At 37.1% G+C, this 24545-nt stretch overlaps 3 protein-coding genes across 3 annotated transcripts; all 3 read right to left on the bottom strand.

The window, feature by feature from the left end:
- Positions 1-1528: 1528 nt before the first annotated feature.
- LOC116405107 lies at positions 1529-14803 on the bottom strand. The gene is made up of 2 exons (XM_031888798.1): positions 13798-14803; positions 1529-1776 (listed from the first exon to the last, which is right to left on the bottom strand). The coding sequence occupies exons 1-2, from the start codon at positions 14747-14749 to the stop codon at positions 1529-1531; spliced, it is 1200 nt and encodes a 399-aa protein (XP_031744658.1). The 5' UTR covers positions 14750-14803.
- Positions 14804-15577: 774 nt separating this feature from the next.
- LOC105436232 (transcription factor bHLH162) lies at positions 15578-16587 on the bottom strand. Its single transcript, XM_011661406.2, has 3 exons — positions 16407-16587; positions 15991-16335; positions 15578-15908 (listed from the first exon to the last, which is right to left on the bottom strand). Exons 1-3 carry the CDS (start codon positions 16545-16547, stop codon positions 15762-15764), a joined length of 633 nt encoding a protein of 210 aa, XP_011659708.1. The 5' UTR covers positions 16548-16587; the 3' UTR covers positions 15578-15761.
- Positions 16588-22773: 6186 nt separating this feature from the next.
- On the bottom strand, positions 22774-24096 carry LOC101216632. Its single transcript, XM_004136977.3, has 3 exons — positions 23798-24096; positions 23455-23680; positions 22774-23364 (listed from the first exon to the last, which is right to left on the bottom strand). Exons 1-3 carry the CDS (start codon positions 24011-24013, stop codon positions 22937-22939), a joined length of 870 nt encoding a protein of 289 aa, XP_004137025.1. The 5' UTR covers positions 24014-24096; the 3' UTR covers positions 22774-22936.
- Positions 24097-24545: the final 449 nt, after the last annotated feature.

Here is a 24545-nt window from a genome sequence, read left to right as displayed (position 1 = left end):
GAATTATCTTCTCCTTTTGTAAGAGGGGTTTCTGCAGGCAAAACTTCTAAAATATTATTATTCTTTGAATAAAACTTTGCATCTGCGAAGTGAGACTCAGCTTCTGAGAATGGATTAGAGTCGGCTTCAACCTTCTTTACACCGTCCTGATAAAATTTGAAGCACTGATGCAGTGTTGAAGTTACTACTCCGTTTCCATGAATCCAAGGACGCCCTAGTAACAACTTGTAAGTAGTCCTTGAGTCTATGACATGAAACAATGCACTGGCCTTTAGGTCGCCAATTATGAGTTCTAACCGTATCATGCCTATTGCTCTTTGGCTACCTTGGTTAAAACCTTGAATTACTAGCTTGCTATTTGAGAGCTCGTCCATCAAGATGCCTAATTGCCACATAGTCGACTTTGGCATTATGTTGACAGCTGAGCCATTATCAATGAGGATTCGATCGACTCTCTGTTCTCGAACGTATCCAGAAACATACAAAGGTCTATTATGAAGTTTAGATCCCAACAACAAATCCTCATCTGAGAAGTCTATAGACATACAATAAGAACCACTCTCATATGTCATAGTCGGAGTACTCGAACTTGATGCTCTTGAATTTAGCAATGCATCAATAAGGATGGTTTTGGTCTCTTGAGGAAGTGATAATAGATCCTCTACATTAAACCTTGAAAGGTCTTTTGATACTCCCTCTCCTTCTAGTGATCTTGGAGGGATTATTTCTTCCTCCGTTGTGTTGATAGCATGACACGCAACGACTTCTGGGTCTTCATCCTGATGATCACAAAGGAAGCTTTTTGGAAGGAAGTCTGCCAAGGTCACTAAGCGTTGAGGTCGAGAGAAATTCATGTCTTCATTATGTACGAGCTTAAGCTTATGAGTCTTCTTCTTTTTCTTATTCTTTTGAGTCTTATTTCCTCTTCTATAGTTTTGGTAAGAGCGAGACTCTCTTTGGGTCGGGATCGACTGTCTTTTCTTTCGGTGGGTCACCACTATCCACCCTTCATCGTCTTCTTCAATTGGTCTTTTCTCTCCTTGAGGATCCTCGTATGAGATTTCCTGAAAGAATTGGACAACTATAGGCTCAAAGGTCCCGAACTGGACCAAGCTTTTCCTTTGCTCAAAAATCAATCTCGACGAAGAAGCCTCAGACATTATCGTCACTTCAGCGTGGTTTGTTTGAGCTACTTCCTCCAAATCTAGCTCAATCCTTTTCTCACGAGCCAACCTTAGAATTAGCTCCTTCAGCACGAAGCATTTCTCTACTGGATGACTGATGACCCGATGATACTTGCAGTAATTGGGATCATCTACCTTTCCTGCTTGCTCAGGTCGTTTACATTCTGGCAGCTGGATCAGCTGCTTCTCTAGTAGTTGCTCTAGCATGTCAGCGATATCTGAATCAGGAAATGGGTAAACTTTTTCCTGCCTTTCTTTTAAAGTCAGACGTCGCCTTTCGCTTCCATCATCCTTCTTTTCAACCCTCGCTTCCTTTCCTTTGGAGAATTTCAGCGGGGTTGTGTTTACGACCATAGATTCTTTCGGGTGCTTTTCACTATCTTTTCAGCACCTTTCATCTCTTTCTTATCTTTCTTTACTTCAGGAACAAGAAAATCTTTAGTTCCTCTACTGGCGATGCTCAACTCCATATCATGAGCTCGAGTTGCCAGTTCTTCAAATGTGCGGGGCTTTATTCCCTGCAAAATGTAGAGGAGTCCCCAGTGCATGCCTTGGGTGCACATTTCTACAGCCGACAGTTCGGTGAGCCGATCTTTACAGTCAAGACTTAGAGCTCTCCATCTATTGATGTAGTCGATGACTGGTTCTCCCTTTCTTTGTTTCGTATTTGTAAGCTCCATCATGCTTACAGTACGCCTGGTGCTGTAGAAGCGATTGAGAAACTCCTTTTCTAGTTGTTCCCAACTCTCAATGCTTTCTGGCTCCAGATCAGTATACCATTCAAAAGCATTTCCTTTCAAGCTTCGAACAAATTGTCTGACTAGTTGATCTCCTCTTGATCCTGCATTCTCACATGTTTCGACGAAGTGAGCAACGTGCTGTTTTGGATTGCCCTTTCCGTCAAACTGCTGGAATTTTGGAGGCTGATATCCAAGCGGCATTCTCAAGTTGTCGATTCTTTTGGTGTATGGTTTAGAGTACATGAAAGAAGTCTGAGATGGGCCTCCATATTGTGCTCTGATGGAGCTTGTGATCATATCTTGTAATTGTTGAACCGAGAGAGAAGCCACAGAAGTTGATTGTTGTTGTGGCTGATTTTCTTGTACCACGTTCTTCCCTTTGTCATCAACTTTAACGACAGGAGTTTGACTCGATTCAGCAGTTTCACGAGTCTGCATCTGCTCCTTTAAAGCTGCAATTTCGTGGTCTCGTTCATCAACAACCTTCATCAGGAGATTAATTTTTCTCTCCATCTCCGCCATGGCAGTCTCGACTGCTACATCAGCCATCATGACGGACATCACATCTGGGTGTGCTTCTTTCAGTGACCTGCTAGAGGCAGAATCATAATCATTATATAGAGGATTTTCCTTGATGACAATTCCAGCTTTAGGAGATTCCATCAATTGCTTCAGGATGCTCTGCGCGATGGCGGAACCTTGGTCTTGCCCTTGGATGATCCCCTTGGAACGACTACGGGTGATAGGTCCCGTGTAGGTGTCGCTTGCAGCTGAAGATTTGGATGCAGCTTTCTTTGATGCCATTGATTTGCTTGTAGATCTAGATGATGAGAGAGAGATGAGAGGTAGAGATGGTCCCACTGGGCGTGCCAATTTGTTCGCACGAGATTTCCGGAGAAATTTAATTCGTGGACTTGAACTTGGGTTGATGTTGTATTTTTGTTGATTTGATGCGATGCGGTTCAATCTCTAGAATTTGATCCTCTGATTCTCTCTCAACTGTATGTCTACGCTTGATTTGGAGGAAGCGGAGCACGTGATGTTCTTGAAGTTTGTTGAACGTCTACGCTTGATTTGGAGAAGCGGAGCACGTGATGTTCTTGAAGTTTGTTGAACGTCTACGCTTGATTTGGAGAAGCGGAGCACGTGATGTTCTTCAAGTTGGTTGAATGCTTACGCTTGATTTGAGGAAGCGGAGCACGTGATGTTCTTGAAGTTGGAGTCTTGGAAGAAAGTTTGTATCTTCAAAACAGCTTCAATCTTCGAGGTGGTCAACTTCAGAAGTTAGGGAGTCTTCTAGCTTTTGGAAGAATTCTCTCTGGATCTTCTAGAGTCAAAATTTTCCAACCCTACAAATGAGGAGAATTCCTCTATTTATAGAGTTCACTGGTGGGCTTTATGGGTTTGAACTTGGTTGGTCCATGGACCAGACCCATGGGCTCAACCATATGGACTTAGGTTATATTTAGTCTTTGGGCTCAATTAAGCTTATTTTTTTTGGCTTAATTGAACTAAAATGATTAACTTAATCCAACGATTAATATGAAAACATGTGGCATTCTTAGAATGACCAATTTATTTATTTTAACTCTTTAATTTGGGCATGTGTCAATTTTAATTAGTCCCAAATTTAATTATTTGTACTTTTCATCATTAACTTAATAAATGATGTGGCAACTTGTGATTGGTCTCAAAATTTCTTATTCAACAAATGCCCCCTTTTCGAGATTTATGCACGTATATGGGTGAATGAATCTCGGAAAAATAAATTTGAAGTCAAAGTACGAGCCTTTTTTTTTTTACTCAATTCAACATATCAAATTAATCAAACTATGAATTTAGTACGTGAGTTTGATTTAAATTTAAAATAAGGGTTGGAATATGGCCAAACCTTAAAAAAAATTCAAAGTTTTATTTCCCACTTAATTTTATTGATGAGGGAAAAAAAAAAATTAATATGATGATTTTTTTTTTTAAAGTAAAATTTGGAATATAACCAAAATTTTAATTTTGAAATAAGGATAAGGTTTCTACCGTACCTTAATTTATCTTGGGGATGCATAAGAATTTGGAATGACCAATTTTAATTTGAGATAAAAAAAAATCAGGTCCTCAATCTTAGGTAAAGTTGGATTTATGGCTCCGATTTAAATTCATGATAAAAAGGAGGTCATATATGCAAGTTAATTTAACTTGAATTTTGAATTGAGAATATTATATATATATATATGTATATATATTTTTAAAAATTTGAAATTTTTAAATATTTTAAATATCTCAATAAAAGTTAAACTTGAGATTTATCCAAAAAAAAGAAATAATTTAAAATAAAATAAGATAATTGGATTATCTTTTCTTTATATATATATTTTTTAAAAAATCATTCCTATTCCTTTAGGAATTGGATTGTTTTTTTAAAAAAATAATTAAATATCATTCCTAATCCTTTTAGGAATTGGATTTGTTGGGCTTATAAATAGACTCATACCCTACTCACTTATACCTCATCCAACGCTTATTCCTCATCAAATCGCAAAAGGTATAGAAAACTTTTCTTCTCCCTTTCTCTTTTTTTTATTTTTCTCTTTTTTTGTGTGTGTGTGTTTTTTTTTTTTTTTCTGTTTGTTTTGTTTTTTTGTTTGTTTTTTTTTTTGTTTTTGTTTTGTTTTTTTTTTTTTTTTGCAGGAATGACTTTGTCGAGCTTCTTCTAGGACGATCGGGCTTCTGCCGTCAGATATCCCTAGTAGGAGAGATCGACTCTGTCATCGTCGGGCTTCGATCTTCGTTTGCAGAAATGACTTTGTTGAGCTTCTTCTAGGGACGATCGGCTTTTGCCGTCAGATCTATCGCCCTAGTTGGAGAGATCGACTCTGTCATCGTCGGGGCTTCAATCTTCGTTTGCAGAAATGACTTTGTTGAGCTTCTTCTAGGGACGATCGGGCTTTTGCCGTCAGATCTATCGCCCTAGTAGGAGAGATCGACTCTGTCATCGTCGGGCTTCAATCTTCGTTTGCAGAAATGACTTTGTTGAGCTTCTTCTAGGGACGATCGGGGCTTTTGCCGTCAGATCTATCGCCCTAGTAGGAGAGATCGACTCTGTCATCGTCGGGCTTCAATCTTCGTTTGCAGAAATGACTTTGTTTGAGCTTCTTCTAGGACGATCGGGCTTTTGCCGTCAGATCTATCGCCCTAGTAGGAGAGATCGACTCTGTCATCGTCTCCGGGCTTCGATCTTCGTTATCACCAATTGAGCTTCTTCTTTTTTTTTCTTCTTCTTCTATTCTTCTTATCTTTTTGTTTTTTTCTTTTTGCTTCTTTCTTTTTGTTTCTTCTTCTTCTTCTTATCTTTTGTTTTTTTTTGTTTTCTTTCTTTTTGTTTTGTTTTTCTTTTTCTTCTTTCTTTTTTGCTTTTTTTTTTCTTCTTCTTCCTTTCTTTCTTCTTTCATCATTTTCTTCTTTCTTCTTCTTGCTTCTCCTTTTTTTTTTTCTTTCTTTTCTTGGTTGTGTACTAGGGAGAAGATGAAGATGAATCATCTAGCTTGCGACACCTTAGAGCTGATGAATGAATTCCATCGGCGAGGTTGCCGACACCTGTTAGGATGATAAAGATGAATATTCCTCAGCTACGCATATAGGAGAAGATGAAGATGAATTCTCTTCGGCTATGACATATGGAGGAGATGCAAGAATTGAATTCTCTTCAGTTGCAGCACTTGGAAGAAGAATGAATTAAATTCTCTCGAGCTATGGACAGTATGGGAAGAGATGAAGATGATCCTCTCGGCTATGACATATGAGAGAAGTATGAAAATCATTTTCGATTGCAGCACTTTGGGAGAAGATGAAGTATGATCTTCTCAGCTTATGACATCATAGAGAAGATGAAGATGAATCATCTCTGATTGTTTAGCAACCTTTAGAAGAAGATGAAGGGTGAATCCTCCTGGCCTTACGACATATGAAGAAGATTGAAAGATGAATTCTCTTGCGCTTGCACTCTAAAGGAGATGAAGATTGAATCTTTTTGGTTTGCGACACCTGAAAGAAGATGAAGTGTTGAATCTTACTCGGTTGTGGACTCTTAGGGAGAAGATTGAACGATGAACTCTTCTCAGTTGCTTCCAATGAGAAGATGAAGTATGAATCTCATCGGTTGTAGCCACCTTAGAAGAGATGAAGGTGAATCCTTCCGGCCTACGTCATATGAAAGAAGATGAAGATGAATCCTCTTTGGTTGCCCAAGCACTGGAAGAGATTAAAGGATGAATCCTTCTTCTGGTTTGCGACACCCTGAACAGAAGATGAAGGTGAATCTCTCAGTCGCCAATTCTTAGGAGAAGATGAGATAATCCGTCCGGTTGCAAAACACAGTACGGAGAAGCAAAGATGAATCTCTCACTGCGACACTCCTTAAGAGCAGTATAGAAAGTATGAATCATCTCGGTTGTTACACCTGGACGAAGAAGATGAACATTGAATCTTCTTTGATTGCGACTCCTAGGTGAAGATGAAGATGAATCATCTCGGTTGTAACACATGGAGAAAGACAAAGATGAATCCTCTCACTTGCGACACCTTAGAGCAGATGAAGATGAATCATCTTCGATTGCAAAAACTTAGAAAGAAGATGAAGATGAATCCTCTTCGGTTTGCAATAAGCTGAAGATGAAGCAGAGGTTAAAGCTTTAGCATTGCATGCATCTTCTTCAAGAGGCAGAAACGATGTTACACTGTCGTTTTCATCTTGGAGAGGCGAAGGCAGAGCTGCCCGATCGTCGTCCTATCAAAGTTGTACCATCGTTATCCTCTCAAAGAGCTGGAGCTGCAGCATCGATGAAGCCTTCAAACTTGAATATAAGGAATCATCAATGAAATTTTATGCTTGAATTGAGGGATCATTAATGATGCCTTTGAGCTTGATTTTGAGATTCTTTTTTTTTTTCTTTTTACATGCACTCAACTTGTACATAGTCTTTGCACGGAGTTTGTACATCTTCAATTTATTTCATCTCATTGTTACTAAAGATGAACATCTTGAATTTAGGGATTTGCCCCCAATTTGTTATGATTCCTTAGTAGAGATGAACACCCTTTGAAGAAAAGAATTAACTCAGACGTAGTTCAAGGTTTTTTTTTTTTTTTTTTTTTTATAATGGTGGACTGAACTTAAAGTTTTCTTTTAAGTTGCCTACGTACCTTTATAATGTAGGGATCAAGTCATAACGTAGTTCAACTTTTTTTTTTTGCTGGACTGGGCTTAAGGTTTCCCTTAAGCTGCCTACGTACCCTTTATAATATAGGATCAAGTCATAACGTAGTTCAACTTTTTTTTTTTTGCTGGACTGGGCTTAAGGTTTTCCTTAAGCTGCCTACGTACCCTTTATAATATAGGGATCAAGTCATAACGTAGTTCAACTTTTTTTTTTTTTGCTGGACTGGGCTTAAGGTTTTCCTTAAGCTGCCTACGTACCCTTTATAATATAGGGATCAAGTCATAACGTAGTTCAACTTTTTTTTTTTTTTTTTTACCTAACAAAATTAAGCATAAAATTTTTAAGAAATTTACCATTGATTGGGCCAATTCGTAGTCCGTCTTGATCAACGATCTTGTATGCGCCATTTGTATAAACTTCTTTAACAATGTAAGGTCCATCCCATTTAGGTGTGAACTTATTTCCTGTATGCCTTGTTGTGATGATCGGTCTCCTTACGGCAAGTACTAGATCACCGACTTGAAAGGAGCGAGGTTTAACGTGTTTATCAAAAGCTTTGGACATTCTCGCTTGATAACATTCCAATGCTTGCTGAGCCTCTAATCGCTTTTCGTCAAGTGCTTCTAATTCTTGAAGACGTAACTTCACATTATCTTCGGTAGTCAATCCCTCTCTACTGCCATTCTTAGTGACGGAATTTCCCTTTCGAGAGGAAGGACAGCCTCCACACCGTAAACAAGCGAATATGGTGTAACCCCTGTAGGGGTGCGATGAGTCGTCCGATAAGCCCATAATGCCTCGCCGATCTTTTCTTGCCAATCCCTCTTTGACTTGGAGACAATTTTCTTTAAAAGATTACACAATGTTTTGTTGAATGCTTCTGCTAGTCCATTCGCAGCTGCGTTGTACATGGATGACTTATATTGCTTGAATTTGAATTTTTCACATAACTTGTCCATCATACTATTGGAGAATTGCTTTCCATTATCCGTCACGATTCGATGTGGAATACCGTATCGATAGATGATGTGTGTTCGAATAAAGTCTGCCACGTTCTCCTTCTTGGCTTCTCTCAATGAAATGGCCTCAGCCCACCTTGAAAAATAGTCTGTTGCTGCTAGGATATAAGAATGTCCTGCTGATGATTTTGGTGTAATGGGGCCAACCAGATCGAGTCCCCAAGCCTCAAAAGGCCAAGAAGCCACAGTTGGATGAAGAGGTTCTGGAGGTTGGTGTATGAAGTTTGCATGGTATTGACAAGGCTCACACTTCTTCACATAGTCTATTGAATCTTGGATCATCTCTAGGCCAGTAGTAGCCCATTCTTCTTAGCTGGAATTGAAGCTTTGGTCCCGATTGATGTGCTCCACAAACACCTGCATGTACTTCCTTTAGAGCTTTTACCGAATCTTCCTTTCCGAGACATCGAAGGAAGAGCCCTTCAAGAGAACGGCGATATAAAGTTCCCTTGTAATAAATGAAGTGTGCTGCCCTTCTTCGTATCTCAATTTTATGACGAGAATCCTTTGGAAGCTTTCCATGTTCAAGATACTCTATGATGGGTTGACGCCAATCTTCTTCATCAATCAAATAGGATGTTGCCATGTTCACTTCCTGACATTCAGGCCTAACTGGGGGTATAATCCATCGTTGACAAAGTGGTATGTTCAGAGTTACATCATCTGGCATGGTCAAGGCCGTGGCTAAATTTGCCAATGCATCCGCTCTCTTATTTTCTACTCTAGGGACATGTTCTAACATCACATTATCAAACTTTTCCATCAATTGTCGAGCATAAGCAAAATATGGCTTCAAGTCTTCATGTTTCACGTCATATTGAAGCGAGAGTTGATTGATTATCAATTTTGAATCACCATAGACCTCTATGAATGACACTCCGATTTCTAATGCTATTTGAAGGCCAATTATCAAAGCCTGATATTCAGCCACATTGTTTGAACACAATTCGGAAAGTGCAAAGCTATAAGGCAACATATGCTTCTCAGGAGAAAATGAGGACAATGCCTGCCCCCGCACCACTTCTTCGAGCTGCACCATCGAAGTACATAGTCCAAGGTTCCATAACTTCTGTGAAGAAAACCTCATCGTCTGGTAGGTCATCACATAACTTCCAATCCGAAGGAATTGGGTGGTCTGCTAAAAAGTCTGCTAGCGCTTGTCCTTTTATCGCCTTTTGGGGAATATAGACAATGTCATATTGTTGGAGTAGAACCGCCCATTTGGCTAAGCGTCCAGCGATGATTGGCCTGGATAGAACATACTTTATAGGGTCTGCTTTTGCCACTAGATGAACCGTGAAGGCCTGCATATAATGCCTCAACTTATCAATGGCAAAGAAAAGTGCAAGACACATCTTTTCGATAGGAGAATAGTTAACTTCAGCCCCAATTAATGTTCTGCTTAGATAGTAGAGAGAACGCTCCTTTCCCTTTACCTCTTCTTGTGCCAGTAATGCTCCTAAGGACCTTTCTTGTGCAGCAATGTACAATATTAGTGGTTTGTCAGGTACTGGAGCTCCCAGCACTGGGGGAGTAAGCAAGTATTTCTTTATGCTATCAAAAGCGTTCTGACAAGCTTCATCCCACACAAAATTTTCTCCTTTTCTCATCAACTTTTGAAAAGGTTGACACCGACCGGCCAAGTTAGAGATGAACCTTCGGATGTAAGCCAATCGTCCTTGGAGACTTCTTAGGTCATGCAAACTTTTAGGTCTTGACATCTTCTGAATGGCATCAATCTTGGACTGGTCTATTTCGATCCCTCGATGCCTTACAATGAAGCCAAGAAATTTTCCTGAAGTTACACCAAACGCACACTTGAGAGGGTTCATCCTTAGCTGATATTTTCGCAAGCGATCAAACACGACTTTTAGATCCTTCAAATGGTCTTGTCGTCTCTTTGTTTTGACTACAAGATCATCAACATAACATTCAACATACCTGTGCAACATGTCATCAAACACTTTCTGCATGGCACGTTGATAAGTAGCGCCGGCATTTTTCAATCCAAAGGGCATCACTTTGTAACAGTATATTCCCTTTGGAGTTCTGAAAGCTGTCATTTCTTCATCTGAGAGGGCCATCCGTATTTGATTATATCCAGACGACCCATCCATAAATGACAACGCCTCGTGTCCAGTAGTGGCATCAACCATGATTTCGGTGATGGGCAAGGGAAAATCATCTTTAGGGCATGCATTATTCAGATCGCGAAAGTCTACACAAACGCGAAGTTGTCCATTTTTTTTTCTAACAGGGACAATGTTTGCTATCCACGTTGGATATTTGACCTCGCGAATGAATCCTGCTTCGATCAACTTGTTGACTTCCACCTCGATTTGAGGGATAAGCTCCGGTCGAAAACGTCGTTGTGCTTGTTTAATCGGTCGATATCCGGGTTTAATTGCAAGATGATGGACTGCTACTTTTGGGTCAAGTCCTGGCATCTCCTTGTACGACCACGCAAAGATGTCCCTGTATTCGGTGAGCAAACTCATATATTTATCCACCTCTTCATTAGAGAGGGACGCACTAATGAAAGTCGAACGTGGTTCCTCTATTGTACCAAGGTTCACCTCTTTTAGCTCGTCTACAGTAGATTGACCACCATCCTCTAAACTTTGTGGGGCATTTTCTGCGTCTTCTTCATGAGTTCCAGTCTCTGATTCCTCAACAATGGTGATGTGATGACATGAAGTTTCACCTTCCCCTTGTTCTGACCCTTCTTTTTCAGGATTCGTTAGTATAACATCATGTCTTTTTACCTTTAACGAACCTTGACTTGTATTGAGAGTAACAAAAGTTTTTCTTTTCATGCGAGAAGGAACGTTGCTATGAATTTCTCCATTTTCCTTTGTCTCGCAAGGAAACTTCTTACTACGATAATTATCGACATCTGTATGCTTAATTCGACGCCAAACTTTCACACGAGACATTGGTTCCTTCTTCTTTGTATCTATATTGGAATCAATGTTGTCGTGTGATCCTTTATCCCTGAGATGATTAAAAATCGGAGCACGGGGTGCTTGTACATTTTTCTTTTTAGACACACCTAGCCTTTCAAAGGCTGATGGTCTTGTAGCTGTCAAGGCATGGCATGTGCTCTCTTCCTTTATCGGAGTCGTAGTTAGCCTTCGAAAGACCGAATGTCTCTCAAGGTTTGGTACTGACTGGAGCCTTTCTCTTTCTGCCTCTGTCATGCCTAGCCTTTCAAATACTACGGGACGTGCAACAGATGGTCTAATTCGATCAAATACTGAGATTCTCTGATTATCACCTTCTTTTACGTCAGTATTGTCATCCTCCTCTATAGTTATATGATTGATGTCAACCACTTTTTCCTTCCCCTTTTTAGTTATACGGATCGGTTCTGGCGACTTGTATCCGAGTCCTTTTCTCGACACGGGTATAGAATGTCCTTCCCGTAGAAGCTTCTTTTGAGTTGAGGAGAGCTCAAGTCGGTCATGAATTTCCAAGCTTTTAAACTCGGTGTGAGCTGTGAAGTCATAACCTGCTTTCGCCATCAATTTGTAAGCCTTGGGGTCGAATCCGTCTTTCGTTCGCCTTTGGGGCAAGTTTGCTTCCACCAGATCTACCTTTACCTCCTGCTTCGCTATCTTAGTTAGTTGGTGTAGTGAAGCTTTCTTTTATGATTTCGATGTCCCCAACTTTCAAACCTTTTGGAGACTCCATGAATGGTGATTCACCTTTCTTGCGCCTTGACAGAGGGACATAACGCAAAACTGGTGTGTTTGCAGCATTTTCATTCTTCAAGATCATACCCTTTGTGTTGCGAGTGTATGTTTCACCCTTTCCAGAGTTAAAGGTTCTCGCACTTTCATGTGGTTCTGTGGTTGCGAGTGATTTCAGTTGTGAATTATCTTCTCCTTTTGTAAGAGGGGTTTCTGCAGGCAAAACTTCTAAAATATTATTATTCTTTGAATAAAACTTTGCATCTGCGAAGTGAGACTCAGCTTCTGAGAATGGATTAGAGTCGGCTTCAACCTTCTTTACACCGTCCTGATAAAATTTGAAGCACTGATGCAGTGTTGAAGTTACTACTCCGTTTCCATGAATCCAAGGACGCCCTAGTAACAACTTGTAAGTAGTCCTTGAGTCTATGACATGAAACAATGCGCTGGCCTTTAGGTCGCCAATTATGAGTTCTAACCGTATCATACCTATTGCTCTTTGGCTACCTTGGTTAAAACCTTGAATTACTAGCTTGCTACTTGAGAGCTCGTCCATCAAGATGCCTAATTGCCACATAGTCGACTTTGGCATTATGTTGACAGCTGAGCCATTATCAATGAGAATTCGATCGACTCTCTGTTCTCGAACGTATCCAGAAACATACAAAGGTCTATTATGAAGTTTAGATCCCAACAACAAATCCTCATCTGAGAAGTCTATAGACATACAATAAGAACCACTCTCATATGTCATAGTCGGAGTACTCGAACTTGATGCTCTTGAATTTAGCAATGCATCAATAAGGATGGTTTTGGTCTCTTGAGGAAGTGATAATAGATCCTCTACATTAAACCTTGAAAGGTCTTTTGATACTCCCTCTCCTTCTAGTGATCTTGGAGGGATTATTTCTTCCTCCGTTGTGTTGATAGCATGACACGCAACGACTTCTGGGTCTTCATCCTGATGATCACAAAGGAAGCTTTTTGGAAGGAAGTCTGCCAAGGTCACTAAGCGTTGAGGTCGAGAGAAATTCATGTCTTCATTATGTACGAGCTTAAGCTTATAAGTCTTCTTCTTTTTCTTATTCTTTTGAGTCTTATTTCCTCTTCTATAGTTTTGGTAAGAGCGAGACTCTCTTTGGGTCGGGATCGACTGTCTTTTCTTTCGGTGGGTCACCACTATCCACCCTTCATCGTCTTCTTCGATTGGTCTTTTCTCTCCTTGAGGATCCTCGTATGAGATTTCCTGAAAGAATTGGACAACTATAGGCTCAAAGGTCCCGAACTGGACCAAGCTTTTCCTTTGCTCAAAAATCAATCTCGACGAAGAAGCCTCAGACATTATCGTCACTTCAGCGTGGTTTGTTTGAGCTACTTCCTCCAAATCTAGCTCAATCCTTTTCTCACGAGCCAACCTTAGAATTAGCTCCTTCAGCACGAAGCATTTCTCTACTGGATGACTGATGACCCGATGATACTTGCAGTAATTGGGATCATCTACCTTTCCTGCTTGCTCAGGTCGTTTACATTCTGGCAGCTGGATCAGCTGCTTCTCTAGTAGTTGCTCTAGCATGTCAGCGATATCTGAATCAGGAAATGGGTAAACTTTTTCCTGCCTTTCTTTTAAAGTCAGACGTCGCCTTTCGCTTCCATCATCCTTCTTTTCAACCCTCGCTTCCTTTCCTTTGGAGAATTTCAGCGGGGTTGTGTTTACGACCATAGATTCTTTCGAGGTGCTTTTCACTATCTTTTCAGCACCTTTCATCTCTTTCTTATCTTTCTTTACTTCAGGAACAAGAAAATCTTTAGTTCCTCTACTGGCGATGCTCAACTCCATATCATGAGCTCGAGTTGCCAGTTCTTCATATGTGCGGGGCTTTATTCCCTGCAAAATGTAGAGGAGTCCCCAGTGCATGCCTTGGGTGCACATTGTAGTTCGGTGAGCCGATCTTTACAGTCAAGACTTAGAGCTCTCCATCTATTGATGTAGTCGATGACTGGTTCTCCCTTTCTTTGTTTCGTATTTGTAAGCTCCATCATGCTTACAGTACGCCTGGTGCTGTAGAAGCGATTGAAAAACTCCTTTTCTAGTTGTTCCCAACTCTCAATGCTTTCTGGCTCCAGATCAGTATACCATTCAAAAGCATTTCCTTTCAAGCTTCGAACAAATTGTCTGACTAGTTGATCTCCTCTTGATCCTGCATTCTCACATGTTTCGACGAAGTGAGCAACGTGCTGTTTTGGATTGCCCTTTCCGTCAAACTGCTGGAATTTTGGAGGCTGATATCCAAGCGGCATTCTCAAGTTGTCGATTCTTTTGGTGTATGGTTTAGAGTACATGAAAGAAGTCTGAGATGGGCCTCCATATTGTGCTCTGATGGAGCTTGTGATCATATCTTGTAATTGTTGAACCGAGAGAGAAGCCACAGAAGTTGATTGTTGTTGTGGCTGATTTTCTTGTACCACGTTCTTCCCTTTGTCATCAACTTTAACGACAGGAGTTTGACTCGATTCAGCAGTTTCACGAGTCTGCATCTGCTCCTTTAAAGCTGCAATTTCGTGGTCTCGTTCATCAACAACCTTCATCAGGAGATTAATTTTTCTCTCCATCTCCGCCATGGCAGTCTCGACTGCTACATCAGCCATCATGACGGACATCACATCTGGGTGTGCTTCTTTCAGTGACCTGCTAGAGGCAGAATCATAATCATTATATAGAGGATTTTCCTTGATGACAATTCCAGCTTTAGGAGATTCCATCAATTGCTTCAGGATGCTCTGCGCGATGGCGGAACCTTGGTCTTGCCCTTGGATGATCCCCTTGGAACGACTACGGGTGATAGGTCCCGTGTAGGTGTCGCTTGCAGCTGAAGATTTGGATGCAGCTTTCTTTGATGCCATTGATTTGCTTGTAGATCTAGATGATGAGAGAGAGATGAGAGGTAGAGATGATCCCACTGGGCGTGCCAATTTGTTCGCACGAGATTTCCGGAGAAATTTAATTCGTGGACTTAAACTTGGGTTGATGTTGTATTTTTGTTGATTTGATGCGATGCGGTTCAATCTCTAGAATTTGATCCTCTGATTCTCTCTCAACTGTATGTCTACGCTTGATTTGGAGGAAGCGGAGCACGTGATGTTCTTGAAGTTTGTTGAACGTCTACGCTTGATTTGGAGAAGCGGAGCACGTGATGTTCTTCAAGTTGGTTGAATGCTTACGCTTGATTTGAGGAAGCGGAGCACGTGATGTTCTTGAAGTTGGAGTCTTGGAAGAAAGTTTGTATCTTCAAAACAGCTTTAATCTTCGAGGGTGGTCAACTTCAGAAGTTAGGGAGTCTTCTAGCTCTTGGAAGAATTCTCTTTAGATCTTCTAGAGTCAAAATTTTCCAACCCCTGCAAATGAAGAGAATTCCTCTATTTATAGAGTTCACTGGTGGGCTTTATGGGTTTGAACTTGGTTGGTCCATGGACCAGACCCATGGGCTCAACCATATGGACTTAGGTTATATTTAGTCTTTGGGCTCAATTAAGCTTATTTTTTTTTGCTTAATTGAACTAAAATGATTAACTTAATCCAACGATTAATATGAAAACATGTGGCATTATTAGAATGACCAATTTATTTATTTTAACTCTTTAATTTGGGGCATTTGTCAATTTTAATTAGTCCCAAATTTAATTATTTGTACTTTTCATCATTAACTTAATAAATGATGTGGCAACTTGTGATTGGTCTCAAAATTTCTTATTCAACAGATGCATAGACCGAAGTTGTTTTGTTGTAAAGTCCCAATACATTTGGAACCAACAAACTGTGACTCACAAATACTTTCTGTTTTCAGTACTTTTTCTTTTTCTGTTTTAGAATCTCATGTGTGTTTCCTTTCTTAATTAAACATAATATTTTCCATACTTAAAACTCCCAATTCTCAGATGGAAATTCCTTCCACCATTGCTTCTCCTCCTTCTGCAATTCAACATCGCTGTTCGACCTGTAAACCAATCTCGTCAATCTCTCCGTCGCTTTCGTCATCCCAAATTCGACCATCGAATCACCAAGCTGCACCATCAAAACTCCATCGTTACCATCATAAATAAAATATAATGTCATTTACTATATCAAACTCTTGTAAGATTATTACTTGTGCATGGATGGTGTGGAAAACAGAGTTCCCAGAAACAGAGAAGCTTGCACTCACAACTTCAGTGCCTTCTTCTTCAAGAATCCGAAGGGTTTCACATAACAGATACTGGTTATCATTTCCACTGCTTAATATTATCTCTAAACTTTTACCCATTTGGTTTATTTTAAGCTGAGGAGAAGACGAAGAAGAAGAAGAAGAAGAAGAAGAATCCATGTTTATGGCGCTTTTATTTTTCCCTTGCAATCGATTTTTCTTTTCTTTAGCTGAATTCACTCTCTTCTCCAGGTCTTTTATGTACTTAATTGCTACATCAATCTGATCGGGCAATGCCAATGAAACCTCCTGCATTAAAAACAGAGAGTATAAAAACAGAGAATATTTTGTTCAACGGTTGGGAATGAGCTAGAAAGGACCTTTGAATCTTGTTGTGGGACGAGGGACTTGAGTTGATCACAGAGGTTTTTCATTTGATTTCTTCGGTTTTTTTCTATGATTCGGCGTTCGATCTTGGCGGCGGTGGAGGATGAAGCGGAGAACTGAAAATTGGGATCCATTAATTAGATGAAGAAGGATGAATGGGAAATGTGTGTTTGATTTAGGGAAATGTTGTTGAAGCGAAGGAGGGAGATTTATATGTATTATATACCTTCATGGAAAAGTAGAGAACGTCATTTTGAGTGATGGCAGCAAAGTTACGTCAGCAGTCCGCCACTGGAGGGACCTGAGATTTAAAGCATTCGAGATTATGGATTACGATTTATGAACATTATTGGACAAAAGTTTGAATATCACCAAAAAGAATAACAAAATTTGCATTCAAATATATGTACGAGATATGCTCATAATTATACTTAGAGAACCAAATTCAAAATTAAACTATAAAATTTAGGAATAGATATAATATTTTAAAACTTAGCACTAATCATAAAATGATGTTTTCCAAATTTTGATTCTTACAATTTTGGCCTATTATCATTCTAATTCACTTTCTCAACCCATATATTTTTGATAGAATTCATTCACATACAATTTTGAGGCAGACTTTATTTTGAACTAGGTGTTGTACTTATTTTATTTTACTTTGTCATTGATGTTAAACACCAATATATGAGTTTTTTAGTTCTACTCAATATCATTCTTCTAATTTGTTTTAAGATTTCAATTTGATAAATAAAATAAATAAATAAATGGTGTGCAGTTGAGAGTTGAGAGTTGAGAGGAGATGTGAGAGATTGAAGTTTCCTAAAGGAAGAAAATTAGGTTTTAATTTGAGTTTATTTAGTTAAAGTGTATTACTATGTTGGCCTACAAGATTTAAAAAATAAATTAGCAAGATTTTTTGGTTATTAATTAAAAATTGTTATAATCTGAATTAAAAGCAGTTTTTAATTAAAAATTTCTTTAAAAATGTCCATGCATTAATTACGATTGTCCAATATGATATTTGAAGATGATTAAGTACATACAAAAATTGAATGCACGTATGAATTTAGCGAATCTAAATTGTACAATTTACTAAGAATTGAATCCTATAGGTAATTAGTTCGATCCTTATTCCTACAATTTTTGTACTCAAACAAAAGAAAAAACTCATTCATAATTATAACGAAAGGATGCACTTATCTTCACAATTGTATGATATTGTTCACTTAAAACAAAAATCTCGATAACTTTATTTAAGTACCATCTAAAAGGTCTTATAACAATAAAAGTAATTGTTTTCCGTTACACATTCCATGGGTTACTTTCTTTCTTAATTGAGTGAGGTAACTTTATTTACACATACAAATTCTACCCGAGTTGAAAAAAATACACTTATTACTTATCAAATATAGTAACTATTTTAACATTTTGGATCAAACTTGTAATGTACTAGCGTGAGTTCCGTTGATAATCAATTTAGGTTCATTTTGGTACTCGTATTTAATTATAAATTATATATATAGTCAACCATGCACGATTCTTTGTCTTATTCCTTATTATTATTATTATTTTAGGAATCTTTGCATCATATTATAATATATTGAAAAAGACCCCTTTGTTAATAAAATCTGATTTAATAAACTATAGGTTATGGACTCCAAAATGCTTCTTCTTTTATACTGAAAAAAACGAGACTTTTCCAAAAATAGAAAAGAATGTGGGACTCAACTTTATTAAAGCAAATTTGATTTCACATCTAACAATAAAACCAATATTATTTTTAGAATTGTCTTTTGAATTCAACTAAAACTTTGTGTATTTATTCATACATACATATATATATATAAAAGAAAAAAAAAATCTCAAGATTGGGACATTATTCTTACATTTTCTTAGAATAATTAATTTAACTCCATTAAGATTTTACAAAATATATTCTTATTCTCTAAATTGTAGGGTACACACATCCTTTAAATATACTTTCTGCACTTCTCTTTTTTCTTTTCTTTTTATACATAGGCCAATCATATGTAAGTTTAAATTTGGTTCTCATTCTAACTACAAAATTAATATATCCTTGGCTAACACTTTTTAAATAGTTGGATTAATTTGTCAATTTAAGTCCAATTAAATATATGACTATACCTATATACCTAACATTCTTAATTAACAAATTTCCTCCCAACTTTTTAATCATAAATATTTTCTATCAAATTGTTATATATTACATACTTTCTTTCAACCCTTTCTTAAATTCTTTCGATTCTCCTCAATTTTACCAACAATAGCTTGCTAACTAATAAAAAGAAAGAAATAAAAAACAATGTCACACGTCACATCTACATTTACATATACAAAAATTTTATTTGTCTAGTAAAAGAATTAGTTAGTATATTGATATACTTTTGGTGTCTAAACTTTTATAAAAGTAACAATTTAGTTCCATTTGTGAAAATTTAATTTCTATCATTTCTCGTTATAAACCAAAAATTTGGAAAGGTCGGAGAACAAAAATGTTTTTTTAACAACTTTGGATATATGATCTATGTGATTTTCCCACAAAATACATAGAGAAATTTGTTTCATCCTTCAACTTTTTTTTGAAATCACAAGAATTAGTTGATGGTATGATGTATATATTGGAGAATGATGTGAATCAAAGATGTATTAATGAAGAACCATTATGAGAATTGAATGATGGAAAAGAGAAAAAGGTGATGAAGTCTGGATGGAGAGATGTGACCCCAAATTGGGAAGTTCATCTTTATGTCACTGTTTGAATTGCGGCTAATGCCAATTCCCTTTCTAATTGTATGGTCATAACTCATGACTCATGCACCCACCCACTTTTCTAATTTGTTCTTTTTCATCTATATATCCATAATTAATAAGTTAGTACTCCTGAATTAAGTTAAACCTTAGTATTAGTTTATCTAACACTATACCTATATTTTAAAATTTGAATAATTAAAATTATATTTACTAAACATTATTTTTCCTGCTTTTTTCTAAATGATTTTTTTAAAAAAAAAAAAAAATAGTAAAGTTGATAAGGATGGTTTTGAAAGTTACAACAACTCCAAAAGAACTTTAATATATTTAAAGCTAACTAGAAATTTCGTTGACTTTGACCCCTTAGGCCACTATTTTCCTTTTGAACGTTATCCTTCGTGGTCTAATATTTGAAATTTGTAAATGTGTACGTAATTAACATTAGCGGCAATGAACCAAAATTACATTTTTTGTTCATTAAATTTGGTTTGCATTCAGTTTGGCCACACTCCAGTTGACCTAACCTAAATTTGAATTTTCATTTATGATATATATATATATATATAAACATACTTATTTTAAATTATTATAAAAAATGATATTTTGATAACTCAAACTTAAATTCTAAGGGTTAGTTTGAGTTCTCATATGTGTTTTTAATTTGAGTTTTCAAACTCAACAATTTTATGTTTGAGATTTACTCTTGTTAGCCCATTTATTTCTTTTCTTTTTATTCATCCAAAATGACTAATAACTGATTTAACATATTTTTGTTTTAAAGACAAACTGTATGTTATGAAAATTCGAGAATCAAATTAGTTTATTCTTAAAACTTCAAAAACAAAAAAAATAAAATACATTTTTAAAACTTGGAGACTAAAAGGTTAACTTTTTTCGGTTAAATTTAAAGAAATCAATCAAATTGTTGCATTAATGATAAAAGTAAATACTTAAAAAAATTGATAATAAAATTAAATATTTTATAATTTAATTTAATAATAAAATAGTTTTAACCTTTTGAGAATCATCACTTTCAAACATATCCGATAATAAAGCTTATAGTAACGTTGTTAAGTGTGAACTCAATGACTCACATCTAAATCAAGTTGGAAGATGTTTCATATTATTATAGTCTAAAGATTATAACAATAATCGCTAACTATAACAACCCACTACCCCAACATTATAAATGCTCCATACAAATTGTAAGCTTTTAAAAAAGATTATATTTGAAATTGTAAAGTAAAAAGGTTAATGATCAATAATTATTCATATCTAAAGTGGCCTTTCGTCTAAAGGCTTGGCCTATATATGGATGAACACATGCAATACTTTGTAAGTATTCTCTTTTATAAAGTCTTTGTTCACATGGACATCAGATTAATTTGAGAGCAACAATACACTTTAAGATTTTTAGCTTTTTCCTGCTTTCCTTTTTACTACATTTGACTTAGTTTTTTCTCTAATGTATGGGCATTATGATGGAAGGAGCTGAGCTGCATTTTATTATCACTACAAAAAATTAGAGAAATTCCGACACGATACAAGATGTTGACAAAAATAACTGGGTTATTCAAATGTTTTGGTTGGGACCCAAAACCCAAGTCTAGGATGAGTTCTGATTCATCTTCTTTCTCTAATATGTATGATCACCAGGCACACATGACGAAAGTTAGCGAACTAAAAGTGAGCCTTGAAAACGTTAACCGCATGATTGAATTAGAACAACACCTGAGGGAGGAGGAGAGAGACCGACAAATAGCGGACCATGCATGACAAATGGAGGAGATGAGTCAAGCATAGAGAGGGTCGTGATCACTTTGGATATGTACTTTTCAATATTTAATTTGTTTAACTTTGCATATGTGATATTCTAACTGTACTTTTATGTCATTTGTAGGTTTGACGTTTGTAACTAGAGCATAATACATAACTTTCATTTTTTTTCTTTTGTTAATGTAATTGTTTTTGTATTGAACATTTTTCGTGTACATTGTTTTTTAATTAAATTAAAAATACATAACTTTCATTTTTTTTCTTCTGTTAATGTAATTGTTTTTGTATTGAACATTTTTCGTGTACATTGTTTTTTAATTAATTGAAATATTTTAATTTTCATAATTTACTGCAAATTTTGTTAATGTTACGAAGTGATATCGAAAAGAATAATTACAAAAGAAAAAAGAAATAAAATAAAATAAACAATAAATTAACTAACAAAAAAAAAAAAAAAAAGCCTTCCTTGACACACGTCGCACATCGGAGAAAATCCACGTTAGGGAAAGCCTTCCCCAACATGTTGGCAAAGTGCGCTAATGAATGGTTTCTTGTCGTCGACGTGATCGACATCGGGGAAAATATCCCCTACGTGCTTTCTCCAACGTTGACATGAGGGTGACGTTGGGGAAGATCTTATTTCTTGTAGTGTATCGATGTTGTGTGTAAGTTTAAGATACGTTGATTTCAAAAGTTAAGAGAAATATGAGAGGCTTATGAGGGAGCCTAGTTGAACGTCTAGGAGATGTATAGAATTTATAAATTGGAAGAGCTTAAAGAAATCTTAGAGAACCAATAAGAAGAGTCTATATAGAGGTAAAAATGAACTCATGGAGAGGGCCTGGAGAGAGCAAATAGGACCTATGAGTAGAGTCTCGAGAGAGAGTACATAGGTCCCATGAGAGCCTTAAAGGAGAGCTGAAAGAGTATAAAAAAAAATCATGGAAAAGGCTAATAGAGCTTAGATAATTGATAGGATGAAAAGTATAGGAGAGCTTAGATAACTCATAAGAAAGAGTGTAATAGAGCTCAAAAGATGTATCAAAGCCTAGAGAGACCTGATAGGACTCCTAAGGAGAGCCAAAACCCATGAGAGTCAAACGGGGGATCTTGGAAGACCCAATGTGTGAACCATACGATTGGATTGAGGCTTAGATTGTAGTAAAAACACACAAGTTTCTTGAACTACAAGTTTCTTGAACTATTCATAATAACCAGCCCAACCCAATCAAGCAAGAATCTAAATCATATATTATGTTAAAAATCACATGATTAATTTTACACAATTTTAATTGATTGATCACTTAAGAAAAATAGGCTATAGTTTTTCAAACCAAATATTCAAATTCAAATTTTTATTATCTTTTTTTATATATGGAAAGGTTGTAACTTGGAATTGAGTTGAGTGAGGTAGAATTTTGAGTTGGATAAAGATAGGAATGACATTCTTTAACACCACATTTCCCTTCTTATCTTATATACGATTAAAGGCTATCAAAGATTAAAAAATATCATTATAGATATAATATTGATAAAATATCTATATTGACGGACATTTCTATAAGTCACCAAATATATAAATTTTATTAAGATTAATATTGTACTCACCCAAACAAGGCAACTACCAATTTTAGCTTAGAATATAAAACTAAATTATATATTATATTATATTATGTTAAGTTACAATATTACTCCTTCATAAATAAAATTCTTGAATTGGAAGTCACCGTCGCACTATAATTTCGGATCTTAAGTTTTTCCACCATACATTTCTGAATATATATATAACCATAAGATCAATAATTTAGATTTTCAAAATCAAAATATAGAGAGGGATGAAAGAAAGATTTATTTGAACCTACAAAATACACAACTTGATTAACAACTCTCGGCATTAGAAAAAGGAACAAATAAAGATTTGATTTATATATACAATTTTCTAAGAAAGCAAAGCACAATTACCAAAATCGCCTCAAACAACTTCAACAGCCGTACAATGCAGGCCACCCAAATTATCTACAAGATCGAATGTCAACATCGACGCCTTCGATTTCGCCGGCCGCTCCCTGAAACTCACCGGCAATGGTACCGTCGCCGCCCTCTCCCTCTCCCTCCGCCCCACCCACTTCGATTGCATATATTTCTGCTTCCTCCATGGAGCCAGATGCATCTTCTTCTCTTTCGTACACCTCTTCGCCGCCGTGCATAAGATCTTAATCAATGACCATAATCTCTCCTCTTTCCCCACAAAAACCTCCGGTAATCGCCGGATTAATTTGTTGTATTCTTCATTTGCTCTCGCCATCTCGAACTCTGCCCTAAAATTGAGCTCGATCACCACCCGTACTTCCCCTCTTCTCGAATTTGAATTGTCCAACACTTCTAAATACGAATGTTCCCCTGAAAAATTAGGGCTTCTTCTAATCAGATTCAATTCTTTTACGGATTTTCCGTTGATAAATTAGTTTATTTATGTATATATTTTTTTACCTGATGGAATGTCTGATGAGCTTCTCCATTTCGATTTGCACACAGCGCAATTTAAACCGGTGATTCGTAAGCGATTACAGATCTCTCTCTGCCAGCAGTTCCGGCAGCTTCCAGACGGCGACGTCCCACACTCGCATATCGTTGATTCCATGCTTATTTCCCTTAGAATCATTGCCGTCGCTCGGCGGAGTCTTGACTCTACCGAAGTCGTTCTCCGTAACGTCGTCTGAAAAATGAAATTCAATGATTAATTTACGGAGCTCTGTTTTCTTCATCTCGTTTTTGTTTTTGATCTAATTAAAATCGGATCGAGTGAAATCAGGAGATTAAAATGGGTGAGTACCTGAAGAAGTTCATCCTGAGAATTCCAAAACGCCTTACTCTCTTTGAGGTCGAAGGAGTTTTGTTCGTCTTCGTCGTCAGAGTTACAGAAACTCCCAGATGAGGACGTCTCACCGTCCTCTAGATACCTAAAAAAGACATCGGAAAAGCTAGCCGTTCCACACGTGAAGTCACTATCCTCAGCGGAAGTGGGCACATTTACCGGAATCTTCACCATTGGTTTAGTGAGAGATATGAGAAGAAGAAGAAGAAGGAGAAGAAGATAGAGGAGATTGACGTGGTATTTGGAAAGCAAAAGGAAGGTTGGAGGAATTTATAGGTAAAATATGAGGGTGGGGTCCAGGCATCCTAGCTGGGCGAACTAGCCGCCGCGTGAAAGAAAAGAGAGGGTCCACTGCATTGCGGATTAGACAGCTAATTCCACGTCTGCTAATCTAATTATTATTTACCATTACAAAATAGTTGGGATAATTCTCCAATGCAATATCCTTCTTTTTTTTTCTCTTTCAAATTACTATAAAGAAAGCAAGTCTTTTTTTGTAGTTTTATTAAAATTGAAAGAAACCCGAAAATGGAAGAGAAATATTAAAAAGAAATAGGTAGTTTTGTAGTGTAGTTTGATTTGTTTGATTGGGTATTTTTGTCGTGATCCTATCCGAAAACCAAAACTTATCTGGTATTAGGCAGTGAAGAATAATTGGGAAAAGGAAAGTGGGAGGAAAGGGAGTAGTCGGAATCAGAAGTGAAAC

Source organism: Cucumis sativus, chromosome 7, assembly GCF_000004075.3.
Source record: "Cucumis sativus cultivar 9930 chromosome 7, Cucumber_9930_V3, whole genome shotgun sequence".
Taxonomy (NCBI): domain Eukaryota; kingdom Viridiplantae; phylum Streptophyta; class Magnoliopsida; order Cucurbitales; family Cucurbitaceae; genus Cucumis; species Cucumis sativus.
This window is presented reverse-complemented; position numbering and strand designations above follow the sequence as displayed.